The following is a 23,953-nucleotide window of genomic DNA, read 5'->3' on the forward strand; positions in this document are numbered from 1 at the left end:
CGAAAGCATACTTTTCTTAATTACAATCGCACTGCTTACGAGGAAACGAGCGAAATGGCAACCCTGAAGGGCGCACGATGTACAATGGCTGCCATTAATGGCGCTAGGTAAACGATTTCACGTGGATCTGCCAATACATTTTCCGCCAGATGCTACCCACCTTTTCGTACCACGTTTGTTGCATAATATCGACATGGTTTTTTCGTTCTCTTGTTCTATTACAGAGATTATGGTAACGAAACAATAAAATTAATAATAAGTTTCGAGCGAACCAAACGATTTTTATTGTTTTATCAATTTAGCATCGAATCAGTCGCAGCACGACATTCGTTACATGTTTTCCAAACGTCGATAAATAACTTTGTTCCTTAACTACCATTCTAGGACTGCGAAAATAAACAAACGTCACACGTATGATGTTGCATTGTCTTCCCAATTCGTTCCAAGTTGCACTTACCAACAATTACTTAGCATTAATCTAAGCAATAAAACTAAAGATTAAAATTGAGTACGCATACACGATGTTTACTGCGAGAGAACCGTTTCTGGATAGGATTCGTGAAGTCGGGAATACATATGGAACGTTGTATTAATAAAATCGATTCAAGGTCTGGTAAACGTATTCCATTATTCCTCAATTAACTTTTACAAGCTGCCACAATGAAACTCTTAAGGATCCAGAATTTAATCGAATTTATTATTTCACACGACTTCCGTGTATCTTCGATATCAAGATTTACGTGACCGATATAATTGAGCGCCAGGACAAAAGACGCACCTTCGACTACGAAGATCCGCCATTTACGACTTCTAAGTTTCACGTAGTATCCCCTCGTGTAGTTCGGTGATTCTCGGCGATGAGACACGAGATTCGACGAACAGAGCCGAAGTTCTTGTACCCGATCCCGACCATTGCTTCGTAATTCGCGCGAATATAGATTACGGTAACTATTAATAGAAAAACGAGAAATTTACCCATAAAATTCGCTTTTCAAACATGTCGAATGTTATATAAACGTACAAAAATCAACGAGCGTCACGATATTACTTCACTAATATTTAACAGCAAATTAAACGACAACAAAATAAATTATACAAGGTACATTACGATAACAAAGTATAAATAAGAGAAAAAGAGTGAACATGTTCACGATTTTTCGTTAAAAAATTTATATTATATTTTATTTTGTTTGCAATCGATATAAATAAGTAAATTAACTTTCACTGCTAGTCTAATCATCAAGGAACTATTTTTATGAGATCACTGAACGACGCAAAAATAATACCGAAAAAAATCACAGAATATAACAAAAAATATTGGTAAAAAAATAATTTTTAATTTCTATTTGAACTCATGATCCTTAAAGTATAAAAATTAAATTCAGCATACAAAAACCTATATTATATAGTTGTTTAAAATAACGATCGATTTCAATTAATACTTTACAATAAAATACATGAAAACAAATACTGAATTTCAATTCTTACTGCACTAATTTCAATCCACTTCAGTAAATAAATGAAATGATTAAAATTACAATTAGAGTTCTTTGTATTTATTTGTGATGTTTTTTTTCTTTTTTTTTTTTTCTTTAATTTCACTTGCTTAGAATTTGAATTATTTACAAAAATTTCGGAATTATGAAACAACCTTTAGGTCCACACATTCATGGGACAGAATTCTTCTTCACTGTTTATAATTAATAAAGCAGGAAACACTATTACTTCTTTTTATTTCTTAAAAAAGTGAATTAAAAGTTCCTTACAATTTTGTAATAAACGTTTTCCACCAAATATTGGTCAAAGCTTTACTATTCTTAGAAATGGAGTCTCTAACGTAAATGCAATTTGCTTTGTAAAGAACATTTGTCTTTTTAATTGTTCTTGTTAATATTTTATAGATTTCACTTGTAATAGCCTCTCCTAAGGCAACAATGTTACTTGAAGGTGATATTCGAGAACAAATATCACTATCTATTCTTTTGGTACTTAATAACACTAATACATTTGTTGTTGGCAGTACTTGTAGTAATTACATTCCTGATAAGTAACTTCCAACGGCTTTGTCTTTTACATAGTATGGTTTCCACACTTATGGACGCGTCATGTAAGTCTGAACAGTGAACAGAGATTGATTTGGGCAATTGAAAGTGTGATCTGAACATTACATCTTTGACATATCGAGATACTTTAGGACAATGAATGTACTAAAAACGAGAGATTTCTAACTATAGTGGATAATATATTACATGTTTCACTAATTTTTTTTTCTTTTTATTAATGAAACGACAATTATAATGTTCGGAGAACCTCAAAAACATCTAATCGCATTTTCTTTATGGTACAAGATTAAAACTGCAGCGCAGCTACAGTATTGCGACTATTAAATCAGAGTCTGATTAAGTTGTTCTTTAATATTTATGTTATATACGACTGTCCTTTTATTACGATAAATACATGAAACATTCTGTATTTGCGAATTATTTTTGCAATCAACATTTAATGTACAATTGTGTACATCACGTGATAAATTTTTACAAATATACTCAATGTTTAATTTGTAAGATATACTGCATTAAAAACAATTTGCACTGCAATGGAAATTTAGGATACGCAAAATTGTTAAGTACTAACTTCGTAATAATGTAATAATAAAAACGTATAAAAATCATAAGAAAAATTTCGATAAGCGAAGACATGATAAGTATATTCGAACAAGAAGATCAATTTTATTAAATAGAATATTGTAGTAAAACAAAGTGTAGATTTAACGGGTGTTCACGAATTTTACAATTCAATGAATGTCACTGCATGCATACGAAAGAGAAATGTAGAAAAATACTTTTTATTTGTTTTAATGTCATGTTAGCTTTCTTTAGTATCCTTCCGTGTCTTGCAAATATTCTGAAATGTTCGAGCAACTATTGTTTCTGAATCAAGAGAAAAATGCAATTTCACGTAATCAGTGCGAGACTCCAATTTATCATTAATTAGCGTAACGGAAAAATTAAGAAAGAAAATCCAAGTTTTTCTGTTAATATTATTATTACTATAGGCCAAATATAATTATTATAATTGTACGAAAAATGCAATCACAAAAATAACAAGTTAATTATAAAGCAAACATACGTCGGCAGCAATATTGACATTAAATCTTTTGAATTTCTAAACACGTTTCAGTTGTTTTTGTCCCTCTATGACCGGTGGAATGTTCTCTTTATGCTTCTTGAATGTTTCTCTATTCAATTCTTGCGTTAAATAAATTCTGCGAACGCATCTCTTATATATCTGCCATGATTAACTGCTAACTTCCATTTTCGAACATGATAATAAAACACTGTACCCTCACACTTCTACAAAGTATATATTATATATTTTTTTTTTTCGTTTATTACGTTATGCAAGACCTGATGAGTGCTCGCTCTCGTTATTTTATCCCGTATGTCCATTTTGTCCATACGATTCGCATTGTCCATATAATGGTAAGTAAAATATAATATATGACACTTTTCTCTGTATATGTAACTGTACTCGAGAGTGTTGCAAATACGCAACATTTTCCAAGCTTCTGTGAACATTATTTGCCTGAAAGACATTGCAAGCTAACCATCACTGATCATCATTACGATTCCCGTAATATTAAAATGTACAATAATATTAAATTCGAGTAATTTTAGATTTCGAGGCGCAGCTGTAAATTTTTTAAATCTAGAAGTACAATGATTTCGTAACTAAAAAAAAACTTGCTGTCCATACTTAGGCAAATAATTTTTCGTTATTCTGCCATTTAGAAAGTATGCGTAGCGATACAGTACTCAAACTTTCTCACAGTCAATAATAAGAATTTCCATGTTTTTCAGTCTTATAAGCAATAAATCTTTGTCATAGAAAGCTGTTCGTTCAGACGACTTTTTAAATGGCCTCACTTTCTGTTAATTAGTTTCAATCTTACATCTTATTCCATATTTCTCTGTACATTTGTAGCTTTCAGTTAACACACTTTGTAAAATTTGTTACAAATAAGTCGTAAGATACTAAAAAAAGGACGTTCCCATACAAAAGGAAATACTGCTCAATCCATCTGTACCGTGTCCAAAAATGTTTCTGACCAAGGGTGGATATAACTTCGTTCTAAACCTTACTCCCTTCAAGGTTTATTGCCTAAATGACTCTGTGTATGCAAGCAGAATTTTTTTTTTTTTTTTTTTACATTGTATCACTTAAACAGACTTTTTTTTTTTAAATACGAGTGAATCTTCATACTGAGTGTTTAATATGAAAAGCCATCTAATTTAAAAGGTATAATTTGTCTCAGACAGTAACTGCCAATAGAATTCTCTGCTTGCAATTGTAAATATGAGAAGGTACAATATTAATCTAATTATGCACTGTAGTCGATGCATGCTGAAGTCTTTCTAATTCTTCCAACGATAAGACATTCGTCTGGACAAGCTCCGGAAGCTTACCAGCCCGAGCCTGAGCGAGAAGTTCTGGACTAAACCATCGCGCCAATTGATTCGAAGTCGGTGAAAGATCTCCACCATTAGTACCCACATATCCTAAACCCGGTGATGTTTGACGACCCACAGGTATGTTTAGTTGCTGTGATCGCATTACTCGCCCATCTGTGAAAAATATTTATCAAACTTACACCTAGTATTCATTTTGTTCTAAAAAATAAAATAGAAAATAATAACAGATGAATACTAAGTAAATAAGCAAGATAAGTGTGTTCTTGGCCACCTTTAATCCACAATAATCGAAATGAGAGGATAAGCAACTGTAGGCGCAAATAATTCGTTGAACAGAATTACGATTTACGCCTTCGTTCCAACGAAGGTCCTCAAGACCAGAGTCTCAATCTATCGAGTATACTATTTAATTCTGTAATGCGTCTGTTCCGTTGTTTCCCGCTACGATGGTGTACGACAAAACAAAAATTACTGCAACTTGATTGGGGATGTTTTACCCCATCTACCATATTAAACAGATCTCGTCCTATTTAATTTTCACTTAATTCTTATTTTCTTAAATCGCAGCCGAACACTAGTATACAATAAATTGTTACTCGGAATAAGTGAATTCTTTTCTACAATTTATTTGTACTGACAGTTGATGTTTTTTCTTTTTAAATAACTAATTACGAAACAGTAATATGGAAGTGGCTTTTTATATGAGTTGAGAAATATGAATTGTGAAATGGAAATATTATCTAATGATACGGATGAATTAATCGTATTGTAAGAAATAAGGTCAGCCTAGAACTATTAGTTCATTACTTTAAGTTCGATCCAAAGATAAATGCTGTCTAGACTGGTTTAATTAAGAGGAGCAGCTAAAGAGTGAGATCTAATTATTCCAATTTCTGAACACCATTGCATGCAATTTGACTAGGCAAGAGGAAGACACCTGAAAATGTTCCAGAATAATAAAGTTAATGCAAATACTGTTAAAATAATGTTTTAACGTGCTCGGAATGTTATAGTTAACAAACAAATTATGTATCTATAACATGTTAAGCGATAATAAGAACCGAAGTGTTTGTTAAAGCGAGGTTCCGGTTTGTTTGGATGAAAAATTGAATTTTTCTTATTATTATAGATGTAAAAGAAAACACACAAAATGACTCATTTTATTATTCAACAAACCAGAATTCTGTTTTAAATTGTTAATCAAAAGATAAAAACTCTTCGATCAAATAAAAGAAAGGAATTTCCCTATTTGTAATATACAAAGTGAAGCATTTCAAACAAACAACCTTATTTTTAGCGATAGAAAAATGATGTATATAAATAAAATTAGATTAGATCAATATGGTTGACTTGATCGATCATCCTCGAAAGTCTAATACAATTGGAATGTTTCAAATGCCTCTCCTTACATTATTTATTAACCAAACGTTTCGACGGTGTGATTCAATATTTCTTTTACAGAGAAATAAAATAATATTGTTACCTGATCGACTGGAGTTGTAGTTCTGATTCAAAATAATTTGCATCTGCGAATTCATAGTCCGTTGCTGCTGCTGCTGCTGCTGCTGCTGTTGTTGTGGCTGATGTTGCATATTAGCGAGATGCGACTGAATCTGATCCATTTTCATTTGGTTGCTCATAGTATTTGACCTCTGATTTATCATCGAATTCTGAGCAACATTATATTGCGAGGCACTGTGATGCTGCGACTGAATCTGCTCTATTTTCATTTGGTTGTTCATAGTACTTGACCTCTGATTTATCATTGAATTCTGAGCAACATTGTATTGCGAGACATTGTGATGCGGTATAGGTGTAGTCATGGTATGTTTGGACCGTGCAGGATTCCCATACACGCTCGAAACCGTCCTATGTTGTTGTTGTTGCTGTTGTTGCTGTTGCTGCTGTTGTTGTTGAAAGTCTGTATTCCCGCTATATTGAAACTGATTACCACCACTTCCACTACCACCTTTCACTATTGGTCGGCCTGTAATAGATAATGGAAATATGGACGTTACATGATGTTAATTCATACTTGTGTTTAAATAAATCTTGGATGTTGATCGAGCAATGTCAAGCGTTTTAATGGAACTGGAAGACAATGGACGATTTACAAGTTATTTGAAATTACAATAAAATTCTTAAAGCAATTCAAAGAACAAAAATTAACGTTAGTGTTAATATAACTGGATACCTGGATGCTGTTTGATAGTTGGATTCGACCGCGTGGATTGAACAGGTTGCGTTCGCAATGTGTTATGCCGAGAAAGAACACCTTGTGTTAGTAACTGAACGGCAGACTGCATTTGTTGCATTTGTGATGTCTGAGATTGAGCTGCCAATTTCGATGGATCGTTACTATTGCCTGAATGAAAACAAAAACTATATTAGGCAAAGATATAGGAGCGATATATATTTAAGGATTAAATGTATACGAATAAATAAGGTGTAAAGCATAATAGGCATAATATAAACAACTTAACTTCCTATTTCTTCTGTACATATTTTGAACACGTACACAAATTAATATACAAGTTTCTTTTGTTAATATATTATAATACATCCATACAGTTTTAGTTAAATATTATCTTCATTCTTTCCATCTGTGTAAACAACTTAACAGATCGTATAAAAAATATTAATCTCACTTTCTAAGAGAAATGGTACCTTGTTATTAATTATAATATAAATTATGTCGATTAGAACTATTTAATATTAATATGAAATGAATAATTTAAAAAAAATTCTTGATTTAGCCAAACCTACAACATTTTTTTTTTGTACACTAAATTAAATTAAAAATCTTAGAAATTAAATATTTTCTTTTAGATCCAATAAAAAAATATATAAAATAGTAATGAAATAGTATACAAACAAAACTTCTTGTTATATTTTCAGCTTAAAAAAAAGTAGAGATATTAGTTTAAAAGACTACCAAACACCGTACTCAATATTTATAATATTATTCGAAAGTACTTTATAATCGTCTTAAATTTAACAGAAACGGCACTAGACTCGTGATTAATACATACATATCCCTTATCCACATCAAATCGTTAAAGCTTAAATTGAAAACTGGTAAGCGCATGCATCGAAGTATAAATCATATCAAGCATTCCATTAAAGGAAAATGAAAATGTGTAAAGGAAAACTTAAAGCATGAAATGTATTTATAAAGCATTTTATTTTAAAACTATTCCAACATACGTTGTTCCTTGTAATGACGTTCATATATTGATCTATGCAAAAAAATTTAATTTACAATACTAGTTTTAAATAGTATTGGTGTTTTAAGCAAAACTAAAAAAATACTCATTTTCATATATAATTTGCAAAATTATAGATGAATCAGCTATCAAACACATTTAAAGGTGTCGAGCGAAAAGAAATGAGAGGAAACAAAAATATCGTTACTCATTTTAATACAAAAATAAAAAAATAGTATTACATTAGATAATAGTCAAGATTTATGAAATTCTCTTTCTTTCTATGCGACGTTCGTAAAACACTCGGTATTTTAAGTAACAACTTCATCGATTTCCAAATTTGATACCTTGCTCTCGCCTGTGTTTCCTACCGTCTTATTATTTTCAACTATTACCGTTTCTATCTCAAATTTTTCATCGGTCAATAATTTGTCAAGGATAAGAGGACTATTATTATTAGTGTCGTTTATATTTATCGTAATAGATTTTTTGGTAGGCGTATTTTCGTTTAAGGACTCTTCAGTTTCGCGAACGAACTCATTTGTCATCGACCTATCCGGATCCGAATTCGAATTATTGTTCGTATCTCTTTTTTGCTGCACAGAAAAGAGATACTTGGCCTTTAATGCAGATTCCTCTACCTTTAAATTATTGTTATCAATCGACTCGTGTAAATTTATTGATCGCGGAGCACCGATCTCGGCCGTATTACCACGTTGTATGGCGTTATGATTAACAAGCTGAATTGCGCTGTCTAAATAAGCAGGTGTCTGTGCGTCAATGCGTCTTTTGTACTGAAATGCGTTACGATAGTTGTTACGATGCTCATGAATTGTAGGACAGAATGAAATAACTGTTTCTAATTGATGATTAGACTGATTCGCACCCTCAGGTTCCTTATCAGCAGTCATTTTACGTAACACTGATGTTGGGGTAAAAGCGAGTGGCGTTGGGCTCATGGTCTGCTTCGCCGGTGAATTAATAAGAGGACTCGACGCTCTCTGCTGAGCTTGTTGTTCTTCTTCATCCTGCCGCTTACGGTAGTTCTCACGTTGTTCCTCCAACTTTTGCTTAATTAGAGCATTTTGCATTATAGTCTGTGCATGCATAACAATCGCCCGCGGTGAAGGAACTTTATGCTGCATCACTGTTAAAATAATAAAGATCAAGCGTATTTTTAACGAATAAAAAGTGACCATTCTACGATTTCATCGAATCTTTATGACATTTAGATAAAAAGCAAATAATAGCAATTTATATTCACTTTAAAAGGATCTGTTCAAGGTAAAGCTTCTCGGTATAATAAATAAAGAATGACAATTTAATCGGGTCTCTAATTGATATGTACATACTCTATATAATTTCATCGCTTTGATCTTATGTTATAATAAAGAACTCGATAAGACGGACTAAATTGCCAACCTTTAAAATAACCAACACTTTAACAGGAAAATCACCATTAAAAATTGAAAAACATCGAATTCTCTTTAAAATTGCAGTTTAAAAAGATTAAGGTGGACATAACGTTGAGCGTTGGTCGTGCCCCAAAACTGTTTTTTGCAACACACATATTATAATACTGTTATACATGTATAGATAAGTATAATAATTATTATACTGCACATTAGATCGTCCTTTTATATTCTATTTTATATTATAGTCGATCGTCGGTAGTTCTGATGCTGATCTAGTACCCAAATCAGGTAAGTTTCTTTAAAAAATGGATAACTGGTATGCTTTTTTAAATTGCGTTTACTTAAACGAGTGTTACTTATATTTCAGTAGAGATAAAGCAGCAACATAACAGAACTGTTATTATATTTAATATTCTACCTGGATGCTGTACTGTTAAAACACTGGGGCTAACTGTCAAATTTGGAGATATAATTGCAGGTGGACAGTATGCTGTATTCCAAACATCGTAATACATATTTATACTATAACACTACAGTATTCATAATAAAGAATCTATACTTAATAATCAGTGAAATTCACAATAGAGCACACAATAATTTTTTACTACACATTACTAAAAGAATGAAATGAAAGTACATATACAATACGTCCATGTATTTTCTCCACCTGAATATCTTCGTTGTTTCATACAATACGCGATAATCTTATTTACAAAAGTCGTAGAGTTTGAGGAGGTATACAATATGATATGAATTCTTTATAGATGGAGATGTAGAAATATATTTTCACTTATTGTTTGGAACAACGAAAATGTTCAAGTGGACAAGATACCTGAGACACACTGCATATAAAAATAATCATAAAGGAAACATTAACCTGCGAAGAAGTTGAGAAATTCGATAAAACATACAACCATAGTTGACACACTGTAGACAAGCATATTAAATGTATCGATAACGAAAGCAAATACAAAAATAATGAAAATAAATTTCGATCGCAAGTATAAAAAAAATCAACTTCTATTTTGTTCAAGACAGACAATAAGCACGACTCACCATTATTCATGGGGGATGGAATCCTTTGTTGTTGTTGTTGGTACAACATCTGTTGCAAGATATGATCTTGAGATGTTGGTGCACTAGGATGTGGACTTATTGTACGCGGAGTAGTACCACCATAAATTTTTAAAATATTTACTAAAATTTCTCTGTGACGACATTGCATAGCTGGATTCTGTTAACAATGTTATCGATAAAAAAAATCATTAGACAATTTATTATACTGGAAATATGTTAAGAAGAAGTCGATAAACAAATGCCATTATAAAGAATTCCAATAATGTACGGCTAACTTTTCTAAGATTTGGGATTTTTTAAAAAATAAGATGAAAAATGCGGAAAGTAAAAATTCGTCTTATTGCATGATTATTATTCTTACGACATCTCTTTATACTTCGTATGTCTCGTTTTCCTTTTCTACCGAGTCAAATTTCGTTGAGTTCGGGACGTTTAATGGAAGGGATTAAGAGGAACGGGAGGATGAATAGTGGAAAGGTAATCGTATATTACTGTAATTAATTCTCGTTACAATCTGATAATTAAATTATAGCGTCGAAATTATAAGCAAACCTGCAATTGCTGTATAAGATGCTGCCTAGTTATTTCTCCCTGTTGTAGACCTTGAATAATGGCTTGAGCTTCTGGTCTCTGTAGGAGTCCCCGACTCGCGGGAGCCTTGTTAAGCATCATTTGTGCAGAACTCATGCCTACTATTCGTTGACCACCCATCATCATTGACAACATTTCAGAATGCTGCTGCTGCTGCTGCTGTTGTTGCTGCTGCTGCTGCTGCTGCTGTTGTTGTTGCTGCTGCTGCTGCTGCTGTTGTTTTTGTTGCTATTGTTATACGAGTAAAGATAACTTAGGAACATCATTATTCAACATTTCAAACAAATTCCCGATACCAACCTGTTGTATTTGTAATACTTTCATCAAATTTTCATGTTGCATCTGTGCATGATGCGGGTGCTGATTTGGTCCAAGAGGTCCAACATGATTAAACGTCGTAGCATGAATTGGTTCCGGTACCGGTTGCGGTGGGGCGATTGGTTGGGTTTTCAGTTGCGAGTTAAGCAGCTACAAACAATTAAACGTTATCTTAGACGATATAAAATATCGTACATTACGAGGGGTACTAGTTTTGAGATAAAAAATATTAACGAAACTCTAATATCAGGCAATTTGTAAGATTCCAAACTAGACAAATCCCCGGAATAATTGCAGTGGGGGAAATAAGAGTATCTTACTTGCAACAGCGTTACAGGTTGTTTCTGGGATATAGGACCGTTTGCTGCTGGTATAGCTTGTCCTCCAGTCACTTGAGCAAGCTATATTACAAATAAACAAGTAATAGATGTATACTAGTTGCATACTGATTCGAGAAACAGGCAGAATTAAAAATTCTCAAGATTACCAATTTCTTAAAAGCAGAGAGATCTTCTTCAGTCTTATTTACACGAGGTTGATCAGTCAAAGACGTGGGTGGAGGAGCACCACCTCGCATACTTGCTTCTAATTCCTCCAAGCTATGCACAACTTTCCCACCAACTTCTACAAGACGATACCTGGTATCATCTACTGTTCTATGAATTTGTTCTACTACAATATCTTTTTCCTCGAACCGACTTTTAGCATAACGAGAGGAAAAGAATATGAATGTAAATACATGAACAGAAAAAGCAAAGCGAACGAGTGAGGTTCGATTACCACTTTAAGCCTGGTCTTAAATCTAACTTAAAACCGTATAGATAAAAGTTGCCTTTCTTTATTTAAATAATGAAATAAACGGTACAAATTCTCACCCATATCCTTAATAGACGTGCTCTTCATTAATGGTACAACAGTACTAGTTGCATCCCCTTGTCCATTCTGACTTCCCTTATTCCCACGTTGCAGCATTTCTAATAATTTTATTCCAGTAGTAGATGTAGTAGTATGTGTTGTCGTATTGGCAGGAGAAATAGGAGCAAAATATGTGTTAGACTCTGTTACCGACGGAATCTGAATATTTGGCTCAGTAATATCGTTAAGAAGATTATTCAGTATATCGTCTTGTATAGAAGTTCTGCGACTGTCCGCTTGTTGAACTGGACTTTCTCTTTTAAACCACTGACTAAATCGCGAACAAGATCCTCCATTTGAGCCGACTCCATTCTACGCAATTAAAAGCAATGCATCACTAGATCTGTATGTTTAGTCTATAGGAGCAAGTCTATGGGAAAGACATCTTACTGTTAAAAGTCCAGGAACGCCAGGGAACGTGTCCGATTTCAAAAACTCATCGAGATTGAAATCCAGGTGACTATCCTCTTGATTTTGATTCGAGGTACTTGAATTATCGGTTATTTCGCAACTCGGTTCGGTTGCAGCACTCTCGCTGGTATCGTGATTCGTTTTTTGCGCGATCGACGATGACTCGTTCTGTTCAGAGATCGGAGAATGCGGCGCGGCGACAACGGTTATAGGTTGATCCATCGTGGTCGGCGTACTACGCCCTTTCGGACCGGCTGAATTTTCACTTTGCTTCTCATCCTTCTCCACAGGATTCTTCTTCCCGCGTTTCTTCTGCATCGGCGTCTGTCTCTTACTTTTAGTATTACTATTGTTGTTTACAACCTTTTCCTCGGGAATATCCTCGAAGCCTCTCAGCTCGATGGTATCGTGCTGAGACGTCGGTCCAGAACTGAACCACTCTGGTTCGTCAGCGTCGGTACGATTGTCGCTGTACGTTCGCCTACGATCGTTGCTGAATCTTCGTTCCCTCCCACGATCTTTCTCACGATCCGATTGATGGTTACGATCGTTTCGTTCGGTTCCCCTATCCCGATCGCGTTCTCTCTCTCTATCCCCATAGTCGCGACCAAAGGATCTCCGCTCGTAACGTTCATTCCTATCATCCCGTTCGCGCAAATTGTCGCGCTCCCGATCTCTTTCCCGTACGTTTTCTCGATCCTTTCCATCGCGATTGTCCCTGTTGTCGCGCTCGCGCATAGAACTACCACCGCTTGATCCAGATCGAAAAGTGAGGTCTGAACGTTCAGGTTCCAGTTTTTCATTCTCAGCTCTAAAGTCCCATATGTCACGAGTCAAAATCCTGCCACTTCCGATTCGTCGAACAGGTTCCCTGTGACTGACCTGCGAATCATTTTTCTAAAAATATTCAATGGCTTTGTCTTTTGTCACGCAAATAAAAATTACACACGGTGTAAGTTGTTTATTTATTATATTGGCAAGCATACACAGGCCACAGATGATCGTTGAAGTGTTAATAAACGTGTAAATGATTTCACTGATTTTTTAGAATAAATTTGCAATACCTCTGTCTTTCCTATCGGGCTCTCCGGTCGTCGAATTAAAGGTTTAAGTTTCACGTGAACAAAGCAACCCGAATTAAAACTTCTACGTTGAGGACTCAAAACTATGCCATCTTGTTCTTTACGAATTCGTTCTCGTGGATCTGCGTTGCGACGTTTACCATGATTTTCATTTACTTGATCACCGCGTCCAGTCCTTTCTTCTTTCGGAGGAGTATCGCTTCGCTTCCAACCTGAATGCCAACCTTCAGGATCACGTGAACTTGATAAAAAACAAACCAAAAAATGGACATAATTCTCAGAAAATTAGAATACAATTTTTAAACCAGTGTCATACAATTAAATATATACAGGGTGCTCGACCACCCCTGGGAAAAATTTTAATGGGAGATTCTACAGGTTCAAGGATATAAACTTCTTGAGTGAGGCTTAGTTAAAAAGTTATTAAAAAATTAAATTAAAAACTTTCAAATCGCTCTGAAAAAATTATTTTCGGTTGCGGGAGTCAATTACAATCATTTTTGGTTATTAGACATACCCCCGAAATCCTACCCACTTTCGAGAAAAAAATTCAGTACGGGCGGAACTTTAAACGTTAATAACTTTTTAACGAAGCCTCAATCAACAAATTAGTATTCTTGACTTTCGTCTTATTTTGGTCTCTAAAATCTCCCGTTAAAATTTTTCTCAGGGGTGGCCGAACACCTTGTATGTAGTGTAAAACATACTTGTTATATGAGGTATCTAAGAAATCAGGCCTCCTTTTAGATAATGGCAAACTCCTCAATACCATTAACTCCTCCTAAAATAAAAAGTACATTATAAATAAATGCCACATTGAGAAAAACTATGTGTATTTTACCCTGGAATATTGAAATTGAGGTCGTGATCGGCCCACTTCCACAATTGAAGTGTCAGTTACCTCCCCAGCTACTGACATTGATATAATTGCTTGATCTCCTGCAAATAATTAAAACAGAAGATATAGACATAATTTAAACTATATACATCTACTTGTATACAATTTTTAATTTAACAAATACAAATACAGCGAGTTCTCGAGTTACGCGAATTCGTAAATACGCGCGGTCATCCCCCTCCTCATATGTCCTTGTATATGTGTTCGTATATGAAAAACTATTTTTTTCAAAAGAAATTTTCGAAATGTACACTAAATATATTGTACGGAGGTGTCCACTAATTTTTAAAGAAAAATTACTTAACGTCATCCACGTTCCTCTTACCGATTATACGATATTATTCTTAATCTTGTACTTATCTTGTTTCTTTTTGTAATAACAACACACACAATTCGACTTACGCGAAATGCTCAATAATTAACCGTATATAAGTCGAGCACTTATCGTATATTATAAAAAATCGGTTAACGATATTCGAATTAGAAATCGCTATTAATAAACATAACGTGTTTAAACTCGTGTATACAAACTCGTGTTTAAGATACGAACTTAAATGTTCGATCATTGGCGTAAGGTGCGATACAACGAAAATTTGAAGGCATACACCATTATCGTACGTTACAGATGTACTTACGAAAGGTCACACGCTTTACAGCGTTAACAGATTTGTTTTTATGAAACCATCGGCAAGTTCTAGTTTGCATCATTAGAGTTGCATCCAGAACGGGGGATCCCGTCGGTCCTACCAGCGGACGTTTTCGAGGTCGCCGATACCAATTCGAACCGATAATACTACGTACTTCCAGCCTCATTTTATCAAAATTTTCTATCAACTTTATTTCGCTCTTTTATAAACCGTTTACCGTTGCCGTTCAACCGTCCCAACAGTCAAACAAATATTTATCGCGCGAAGGACAAAACGGACAGAGAATTACCGTTCGAACCGGTTAATAAAGTAATAGAACGAAAAACTGTACGAGGATAAAATGTATACGACGCTCTTTCGCGAGAAGAAATATTACAGTTCCCTGCTCGCGAATAATTCCACCTTGAGGAGATCGAATTAACTCGAAATTAGAAACCGCCAATGTACGTGGTACAATTGTCGGAAAGCCGCGAGTATTTACGAAGAAATAGATCGCAAACGATCCGATAACACGTGTACTCGTGCACTATTAACGAAATCGTTTCGAACGCGAAACTCTCATCGACTCTGTTTACGTCTCTGTAACGGTGCGCCTAATTCTTAATTTTGATAGATACTACACGTCGTTTAGCCCGATACAAACTGACTAAATGCCGATGGTTTTTCGGCAATAGAGTTTATCCCGCGATCCAATCAAGTACGTCCCTAAGACCGTTATTGTCAACCGAACGTCTCATTGGTTCTGTTTTGTACACCATTTAAATGTAATTTCTAACTGATACCACCTGAATACATTCAAACGTTCGCATGTATCGTTAAATAATTAAATATTAATATAATAATTGTCGTTATACTTCCAGAATATAACGATTATAAAATTAAAAACATTTAGACGAATATAATTCGATAAATATAAAGAAAAACTAAGAAATAAATCTGTATAATTTATTATACTTACAATTAATATCTTTGAGTTATTATATAATTGTTTTTATGCTCGAGTACAAATTTGACAAATTCATAATTGTACAGATCTTTGTTACCCAAATACACAGAAATTTCCATCAAAGTTCACAAGATACATTTAATATAAATTGTACGCTCAAAAGATCAAATACATCTAAATATTTTCGGAATATTGTCTGTGTAAGTTATATTATAATTTTTTATTTTCATGGCTATTATAACATAAATGTTTTGTTGGTATTTATGTATGTTGTTTATACTTGCTATCGATGCTTATTGTATAACAATGATAGTTTTGAATGTAGAGAAGGAAAAGAAATAGCTGAAAGAATCCAGAAAAGTGTACCATGCTCGCAAACATAGAAAGTAAAAGTATCAAAGTCACGTAAGATACAAGCATGGGATCGTTCGTATAAGCTACAACTTATATGTTTTGTTGCTGATTCTTATCTGCTGTTAGATAATGAAACATATATAGGAAATTTCATTTAATAATCTTGCAACTTTAAATCATGGTGCTGTAGACTGTGTTTAAAGTCCCAACAGCGATACATAAGAAACAAAAATTATTTAAACATATAAAATAGGTGAATTGAAGAAAAGTTTAGAGCTGAATTTGAAATGGGGGCATTTTGTGAATAATTAAAAGAAATAGGAAGAAAAATAGCAAATCCCATACCTTCATCTTTTGGAGTTGGCAGTTGCTTGTCATTTGTCACAGATTCCTGAGACATTCTTCTGCTCTTCTACACGTTTCGTCCTCGGCCAAGGAAAATTCACAGCACACACTATACGGACTTTTATGTTTTCTAGATCCTTTATGTGATCTATCTACGTCTCATACGCCATACATACGTATATCTAATTGTAGAGTTTATACCTAGCTATATATCTTAGTACTGTTTAGTATCACAGATTGGTTTTCCGTTCTATATCGCGGTTTATCATTAAGCGAGGAAAGAATTTCGATCGGGCAAACAAATCGTTCGTCGATTGCCCGTGTGGTTCTAATACCGACAGCTCGGCCACTCTCACTCGTTGAAAAGAGAAATGAAGAAAAAGTGTTTACGTGCTACGTGCTACAAACTACAGCTTTACGCACGATAATAGAAAAGAGAAACACAAAATAAACTGATTGCGCGAGATTCGAAGCACGTGTTCCCGAAAATCATTTCATTAATTCAAGACGTCCTCCTCCAATTATTAGTAATCCATCGATTTATCACACAAAATGTACACACACAACACTAGTTCACTGCTATGCAAAAATAGAAAATGGCGCACGATCCCCACTTCCGCCGTTGTTTCTCACTGCTTCCTTGATCCACAACGGAGAGCGTTCTAGCTTGCTACCAATACTATAGATAGCACTACGTCACTTTATGTACGTCCAAATTAATCGAGCGCCATCTTCTTAAGAGTTTCTTGTAAAGGAGCATCCGCAACATTCTTACAACATTAAATTATTTAATGCAACGAAACAGAGAACTTTTGACTCTTTCCTTTATTAGTAACAGGATCAGTTTTAACGTGCGACTACTAGTTTATAAATAATAAGTTAAAAATAAAACCGACAAAGTACGTTCAAACTATTATAAAATTCTGTATCTTGACATTGTCCAATTTTTAATAATGCTGAATTCGCGCCTGAATGTGAAATTCTATGCATTTCTTTTATTATTTTACAAATATAAGAATGAAAAATGAATCGCGTTTACAAAACACACGTGTACTTCTTTTGTAACTGCATGGGTGTCGAAACGAAACACAATTAAGGTTGAGATTTTAAGCGCGAAAGTTGAAACTCCACGACTAAGTTTTAAGTTTTCGTACTAAAAATCGAAATCAGTAAACAGAATGTTTTTCATTTGATTACAAAATGCTGGATACATAAAAAAATCAAAATAGTTAATTTTATTTTCATTACATATTCATTTACTTCAAAATGGCGTACATATACTACTACTTAAAATAAGAACTTTCTTAAAAATTAGTCTAAATTACGTTTCCTGATATTAATAACTGAATTGTCAAAGCATTAAGAACACTTCACAATTGAGTTTACAATTGAAACAAAATAGCGTTTCGTTTAATCAACAACCTTGAAAGATTAAAGAAAGAAAAAAAGATGAAATATTACTGATAATCAATCTTAATATAAATATTTATTCAAACTTTACGTAAATCGATATAAAATCCAATCATTCGTTTTTTGTCACTTTCAAACATTTTTCGAAATTACTTAAAAATATTTATCCAATAACTATGCTGTGATATAAATGTAATGAGATATTGGAAACAACAATGGGGCATTAATCCTATAATAACAGTGTACATCAATTTAGTGCGTTATAATATTAAAAAGTATGCTTTATTATATCACATTCTTTTCTTATTTAAATACTTTATAACTTTTTTTTTTACTTATACTTTTAAATGAAACGAATCTTGTTCGACAAATATCTGTTTCCGATATACCATCGAGAAACACCTGACATTCTAATATTAAAAACAATTTAAACTGTCAAAAATTGATGGAATGCTCTTATGTTGTTCACCCTACAATATCCACGTTCTCTTACCTGAAATTCAAAATACAAGTAACTGCTTTAAATACAACAATCCTATTAAGTATAAGTTTTCATTATAACAAGTGTGATTTTTAACTATATCATGTAAAACACAAATAACTATTTTCGAAACGATATGTAACTGAAGTATATTACTGAACTTTTACAATATGTATTTTTTTTAGTATTCCCTGACATGGAAATACTCATTAATACATTTGTCTTATGAAATATATTAAAATATTAATGATATATTATTTCAAGAAACATGTAAAATAAAAATAAAACATTAATGTTAATTTTCTTCTTCATGTACTGATGTACTTATTACATTGTTTTCATTTACTTCAGTCTTAATTATAATTGTGTTTTCAGCATCAGAATCTTCTTCTTTGTCTCTGTCATCTTCTGATTTTGCTGCATCTACATCATCTTCGACGCTGTCCGCATTGCGATTAACAGCTTTACCGCGAGCCTTGGCAGCTCTCTTTGGCGGTACAGTTTCTTCCTTCTTCTTCACATTTTTTCCCTTTTTTGATATTTGAGCCGATTCCATTCCCTCCGAACGATTATTTTCTACATCTTCATTTTCATTATTGCTAGTTTGTACTAGTGCTACAGAAAATGATTCTCCCACTACTTTCGACTCTTCGTCATCTTTGGATTCTTCGGGACTAGCTTCATTTTTACGACCTCTTGTTTTTCTTCCAGTAGGATTTGTACTTTTATCGTCGTTTGTTTTTTTCGTTGCTTTTACAGCTTTAGCCGACTCTTCTGTTTTATTAATATCATTTTCAGTCTTATTACCATTAAAAATTTTGTTTCTATCAGCGACCTTACCTTTTGCATTACCATCTGCTTCATTTTTCTTCTTCATCACCCTTGCCTTTGATTTATTCTCCTTTGGTGTTGCTTCGGTATTTGCTTGCTTTCTTTTCTTCACAGTCGGTACTTCTGCATCTACGTTTTCATTGGCACCTTTCTTGGCTCTTACTTTGGGCTTTCCTTTGGCTATTATTAACATACAATCATTTTTTCAATTAGTATACAATAAACATATATTCTAATAATGTACAAAACAAAATACTACAAAATTTTCAAGAAAATTCTCGTGTTTAGCGCTTTTAAAAACCGGTCAAACGTTACAAAATATAATTGCACGTTTTCAACGAGTAATAAATATTTTATTACGTTATTGTGAAAATAAAATAATGAAGAAAATCGTAAAAAGAAAAAAAAAACAGATAGGAAAGAAAACAATGTTAACTACGAATTATTGTCTGCTAAGAACAATATTGAAGTGGAAAAAAAATGCTCGAAAACGTACGCTCTTCATCGACTTCCATTCCCGCCTTTTTCGTCGCAGCCTTTGTGCGAGTCTTTTTCACTTCGGTATCTTCGGAATTTTTTAACGTTTCCGCGTTCGGATCAGCTTTTTCCTCTGCCTCTTTATTCTTCTTTGTTGCAACGGATTTGGTTTTTGAATTTGTTTTTGCAGGTACCGAAGCATTTTTGGAAGCCGTTGTCTTGGTTCTCGGTTTCGCGTTCTTATTTACGGCAGAAGTCGTGTCCGTGGTTTCAATCTGCTCGGTTTTCGCTGATTTCGCTGCTCTTGGCAATCTAATTTGTTTCTCCTCGTCATTTTTATTTGTCGTTTTCACCATGGTTTTTTTTCTTTTCGGGGGCGACGCATCGCCGGCTTCGGCGATTTTCTCCACAACCTCTGCGTCGGCGTGTTTCGCATTTTTACGGCGTGCCATTGCAATCGTACAAATTGAAAAATCACTTCTAAACACAACTGACGAAGTTCAACGATTAATTTCGTGTATATCACGAGTTTCGGCAACAACAAACCAGTCACTACGCCGCACGTATTTGCTCTCGATAGCTAACCGGTGTCCAATGTGCTACGGTTCCTGGTGTTCGTAAATTACATGACTAACATAGTAGCAAATCGGCAGTCTCGAGTTCAAAATAGGTTTAATAATCGACAATCGATTTACGGATTTACAAATGATACAGAGATATTAACCGATTCGTTAAATCTAATGAGAATGCTGAACACCTAATTAAACGTACGCATTACATACTCTGCAAGGCCGAAATTAACGAAATGAATTCTTTTTTACGGAATTTCTTCGCATCACTTAAGAATCGAGCCTAAGGACTACAGTTTTGCACCCTTTTGTAATTTATACGCCCCTTTGGTAAATCCGTTATTTGAATATTTTCCAAAATTAATTATTAAAGAATTCATATTTTTCATCATTACCCTGTGTCGTTTAAACAATGAGATATACAAAATTTTTTATGTAATATAGTTCTATATTGATGCAAGTATTCGACGCGATGGCCATTCGACATTTACGAAGAGATACCGGATGTACATACGTACATTTTTCGATTTATCCACAGATAAGTCATTTGTTTCTGCGCAATATCTTTAGATCGCTTAAGAATTGAGCCTAAGGACTCTCGTTTTGCACCCTTTATAATTAATGAAAACGTCTGAAGATTCGTTCTTCGAACATTACAGGAAATTGTATAAATGAAATCGCGACATACTTTTCACTTATTTCGAAAATGTTTCTTCTATAAAATGTCTGTATAATTAACTAGTATATTTATGCAAGTATTCGATACAATATGTATCTACCACGTAATGCTTATGGAATAGGTACTGAATGCATATTACTTAAATTGTTCATTGATAGGTCATTTATAAATGTTTCTATTTGCAATTTTAACAGCTAACGTTATTATTGAGGACGCGATCTAACAAAATTTCTGAGGTCTTACTTATTTTGTATAAAATATATAAGGAATCGAAATTAAACGTATCTACTACCCCTATGGTAGGAGGTACTGTGTTTTAGCTACCAATTGAATAATTAACTATTTGTTCGTTATAAAAACTATTGTTAATGTAAATAAGACTAGATATATTAATAATCAAGATATATATACGAATAGTGTTTCAAATAAACTTCACTTAAAAATAACGTTTCTTCTTTGGAATTGAAGCTAATTTTACCCTTGTCAGAGCAAAATTAAACTTGTTTATTTATAACATACACGTTTAGTGTTCGTAAAATTATATATGTTGTGACTGTAAATGTTAATAAATGTAAAACGTAGATTCATTTTTATAAATATTTTTCCCCTAGTTTTGTTCTTTATCGTACGAATCACGATAAAGCTTATCAAGCCAATACATTTCCTATATCAATGTTATAACTGTCATTCGTGTAGCATGCACGTAAACAAAAGTTATGCAAATCGTTGTTGCAAGTACTATCGAAAGACACGATTGTATGATTATTTAAAGTAATATTGAAATAAATTACTTTAAAATATGCTGTGACGTACTTAACACTCAAAAATGTTCTAAAGGTAGATTATTAATATTACATAACCTATAATTGTTTTAATCATTACTATATTAAATATTTAATAAAGCGATTATACGTTGCAATAGGTACTGCGGCGATGATAAAATTAAATACTGAAATTGTAATACTTTGATCATCGAAACAATAAACATTCTTGACCTTCGTTTTCTCTGTATTATTCGGTCAGTTTGCTATTGTTTACCGACGATAGAATTTTTGCAAATTGTTTCACAATGAATACCAGCAAAAAGATCAATGTAAATTTTTCGTCGCTGGTAGGTTTAAAAGCTGAACTTTTAAGGAAACAGACAGAAGTAAATGAGGCAAAGTTAAGGTCTCAAACGAGTCATACTGTACCAAAGATTAAGAAAAAACCGAAAAAAAGTAAAGAAAAGGATACCAAAGAGTCCTCGGATAAATCTGAATATATTGAAGATGTTAATACTCATAAAAAATCTAAACTAATGCTAGAAGCAAAATCAAGATTATACGAACGATTAAAAAAATCAAAACACAATAATGAAAATTTCCTTGTTGATTTTACGAATAAATCAGATGATTCTGAAGCAGAATCATTGCCAAAAGATCAAGAAGATGATGTGACATTAGGGAATGAAGATGATGTGACATTAGGGAACGAGGATGACTGGGTAGAATATGAAGATTGCTTTGGTCGTACAAGAAAATGTTTGGTAGAAGACTTACCCCTCATGCAAGAAAAAGATAAATTAATAAAACAACAAATAATAAGTAAGAAAGGCATTGATATGAAAACTGATGCAGAACAGAACTTAATACAAGATGAGAAAGAACCTGAAATCGAAATTATGAGAAGGAAGTGGGAAGAACAAACTGCAAAATTGGCAGATAAAGTGAATATACATTATCAGGATGTCTTATTTGATGAAGCTAGAGCTCATGGTGTTGGTTACTTTGCATTCTCACAAGATGAAGAACAAAGAATTAAACAACAAGAAAATTTGTTCAAGTTAAGAAAAGAAACAGAGCAAAAGCAGAAGGAAATAAAAGAATTAAAAGAATTACGAGCAAAAATGGAACAGAATAGATTGAAAGCAGCTAGGATTAGGCAACGAATTAGAGCTGGGTTGCCAATAGAATCAGAAGAAGAACTTGAGGAAAAGGATAACAATGAATCAAATGTAAAGACATTGGAGGTATCTAATGAAAGTACTACAGAACAAAAGTCGACTGAAATTGAGGAAGGTAGTAATGAAAAGCCGAATAACGAAGAAGATACAGTAGTAGAAAAAGAAAATAAAATAAAAGCTTTAGGAGAACTTTTGGGTAAACGAAATCATTGGCATGAAATGTCACAGGAAGAATGGGTAGCTAAATGTAGAAAAATTAGAGATAACGAATTCGGACCCGTGTATGATAATTTTAAAAGCGCTGGTTACATGGGTACTAACTACTATTTAAATTCTGAGAATACCGACGCATCTACTAAACTTGATTTGTACGAAACAAACGTTCAAAATGAAATACAAAATAATACTGAGACAGATATAAATTCTTACGATATACCGCTTCCTCCTACTTTGACCGAAGATAATACAAATAACATAATCGAAGAAAATGACAGTCAATTTAATTGTCCTCGAACGGTCGATGCGACTCATTGTTTATCTAACAGTGCAAGTACTGTTTCTAATAATACGCTGCAAAATCAAACGAACCCGAATAGAAGCATAGACGAGGCGAGTATTGCAGCTGGGCTTCGATATTTAAGAGAAAAATTTGAAGAAGGTCAGAACATTTAAAAAATAGAATCACACTCTCATTGTATTGTACTGTACATATTTGTAAATAATATTTTCATGCACCTACGCTTAAAAGGAATACTTTTACCTTCCATGTAAATGACAAAGTACAAAAGATTAAGTATATTGTACTGGATATTGTAAATATTTATATAAAACAAAATAATATGTACTAAATAAAAAAAAAACATTCTATTTCTACATATTAATGG

The 23,953-nt window shown here is 33.4% G+C and overlaps 3 protein-coding genes across 10 annotated transcripts; 1 reads left to right on the top strand and 2 right to left on the bottom strand.

Annotated features, from left to right (window-relative positions):
- Positions 1–260: 260 nt before the first annotated feature.
- On the bottom strand, positions 261–17,347 carry LOC143343267 (uncharacterized). Of its 7 annotated transcripts, XR_013079939.1 has the most exons (17): positions 16,678–17,344; positions 14,329–14,426; positions 14,195–14,268; positions 13,470–13,728; positions 12,385–13,287; positions 11,955–12,306; positions 11,567–11,703; positions 11,400–11,480; positions 11,062–11,229; positions 10,723–10,989; positions 10,150–10,327; positions 9,512–9,544; positions 8,565–8,825; positions 6,667–6,837; positions 5,956–6,459; positions 458–4,625; positions 261–386 (listed from the first exon to the last, which is right to left on the bottom strand). XR_013079939.1 is itself a non-coding variant. In XM_076767995.1 (16 exons), the coding sequence occupies exons 1-16, from the start codon at positions 16,730–16,732 to the stop codon at positions 4,378–4,380; spliced, it is 3,786 nt and encodes a 1,261-aa protein (XP_076624110.1). In that variant the 5' UTR covers positions 16,733–17,346; the 3' UTR covers positions 261–4,377. The 7 variants fall into 7 exon arrangements, 6 of the variants coding, with proteins under 6 accessions (XP_076624110.1, XP_076624111.1, XP_076624109.1 ...); XM_076767995.1 differs by having other exon boundaries at positions 261–4,625; positions 11,567–11,700; positions 16,678–17,346; XM_076767996.1 differs by having other exon boundaries at positions 261–4,625; positions 10,723–10,974.
- A 787-nt stretch (positions 17,348–18,134) lies between these two features.
- LOC143343205 (uncharacterized) lies at positions 18,135–20,768 on the bottom strand. 2 transcript variants are annotated; one of them, XM_076767846.1, is made up of 4 exons: positions 19,896–20,768; positions 19,409–19,579; positions 18,915–19,342; positions 18,135–18,580 (listed from the first exon to the last, which is right to left on the bottom strand). In XM_076767846.1, exons 1-4 carry the CDS (start codon positions 20,326–20,328, stop codon positions 18,515–18,517), a joined length of 1,098 nt encoding a protein of 365 aa, XP_076623961.1. In that variant the 5' UTR covers positions 20,329–20,768; the 3' UTR covers positions 18,135–18,514. The 2 variants fall into 2 exon arrangements, with proteins under 2 accessions (XP_076623961.1, XP_076623962.1); XM_076767847.1 differs by having other exon boundaries at positions 18,135–19,342; positions 19,896–20,765.
- A 972-nt stretch (positions 20,769–21,740) lies between these two features.
- On the top strand, positions 21,741–23,942 carry LOC143344121 (coiled-coil domain-containing protein 174). Its single transcript, XM_076769835.1, has 2 exons — positions 21,741–21,961; positions 22,047–23,942. Exon 2 carries the CDS (start codon positions 22,194–22,196, stop codon positions 23,739–23,741), a length of 1,548 nt encoding a protein of 515 aa, XP_076625950.1. The 5' UTR covers positions 21,741–21,961; positions 22,047–22,193; the 3' UTR covers positions 23,742–23,942.
- Positions 23,943–23,953: the final 11 nt, after the last annotated feature.

Source organism: Colletes latitarsis, chromosome 7 (assembly GCF_051014445.1).
Source record: "Colletes latitarsis isolate SP2378_abdomen chromosome 7, iyColLati1, whole genome shotgun sequence".
NCBI lineage: Eukaryota > Metazoa > Arthropoda > Insecta > Hymenoptera > Colletidae > Colletes > Colletes latitarsis.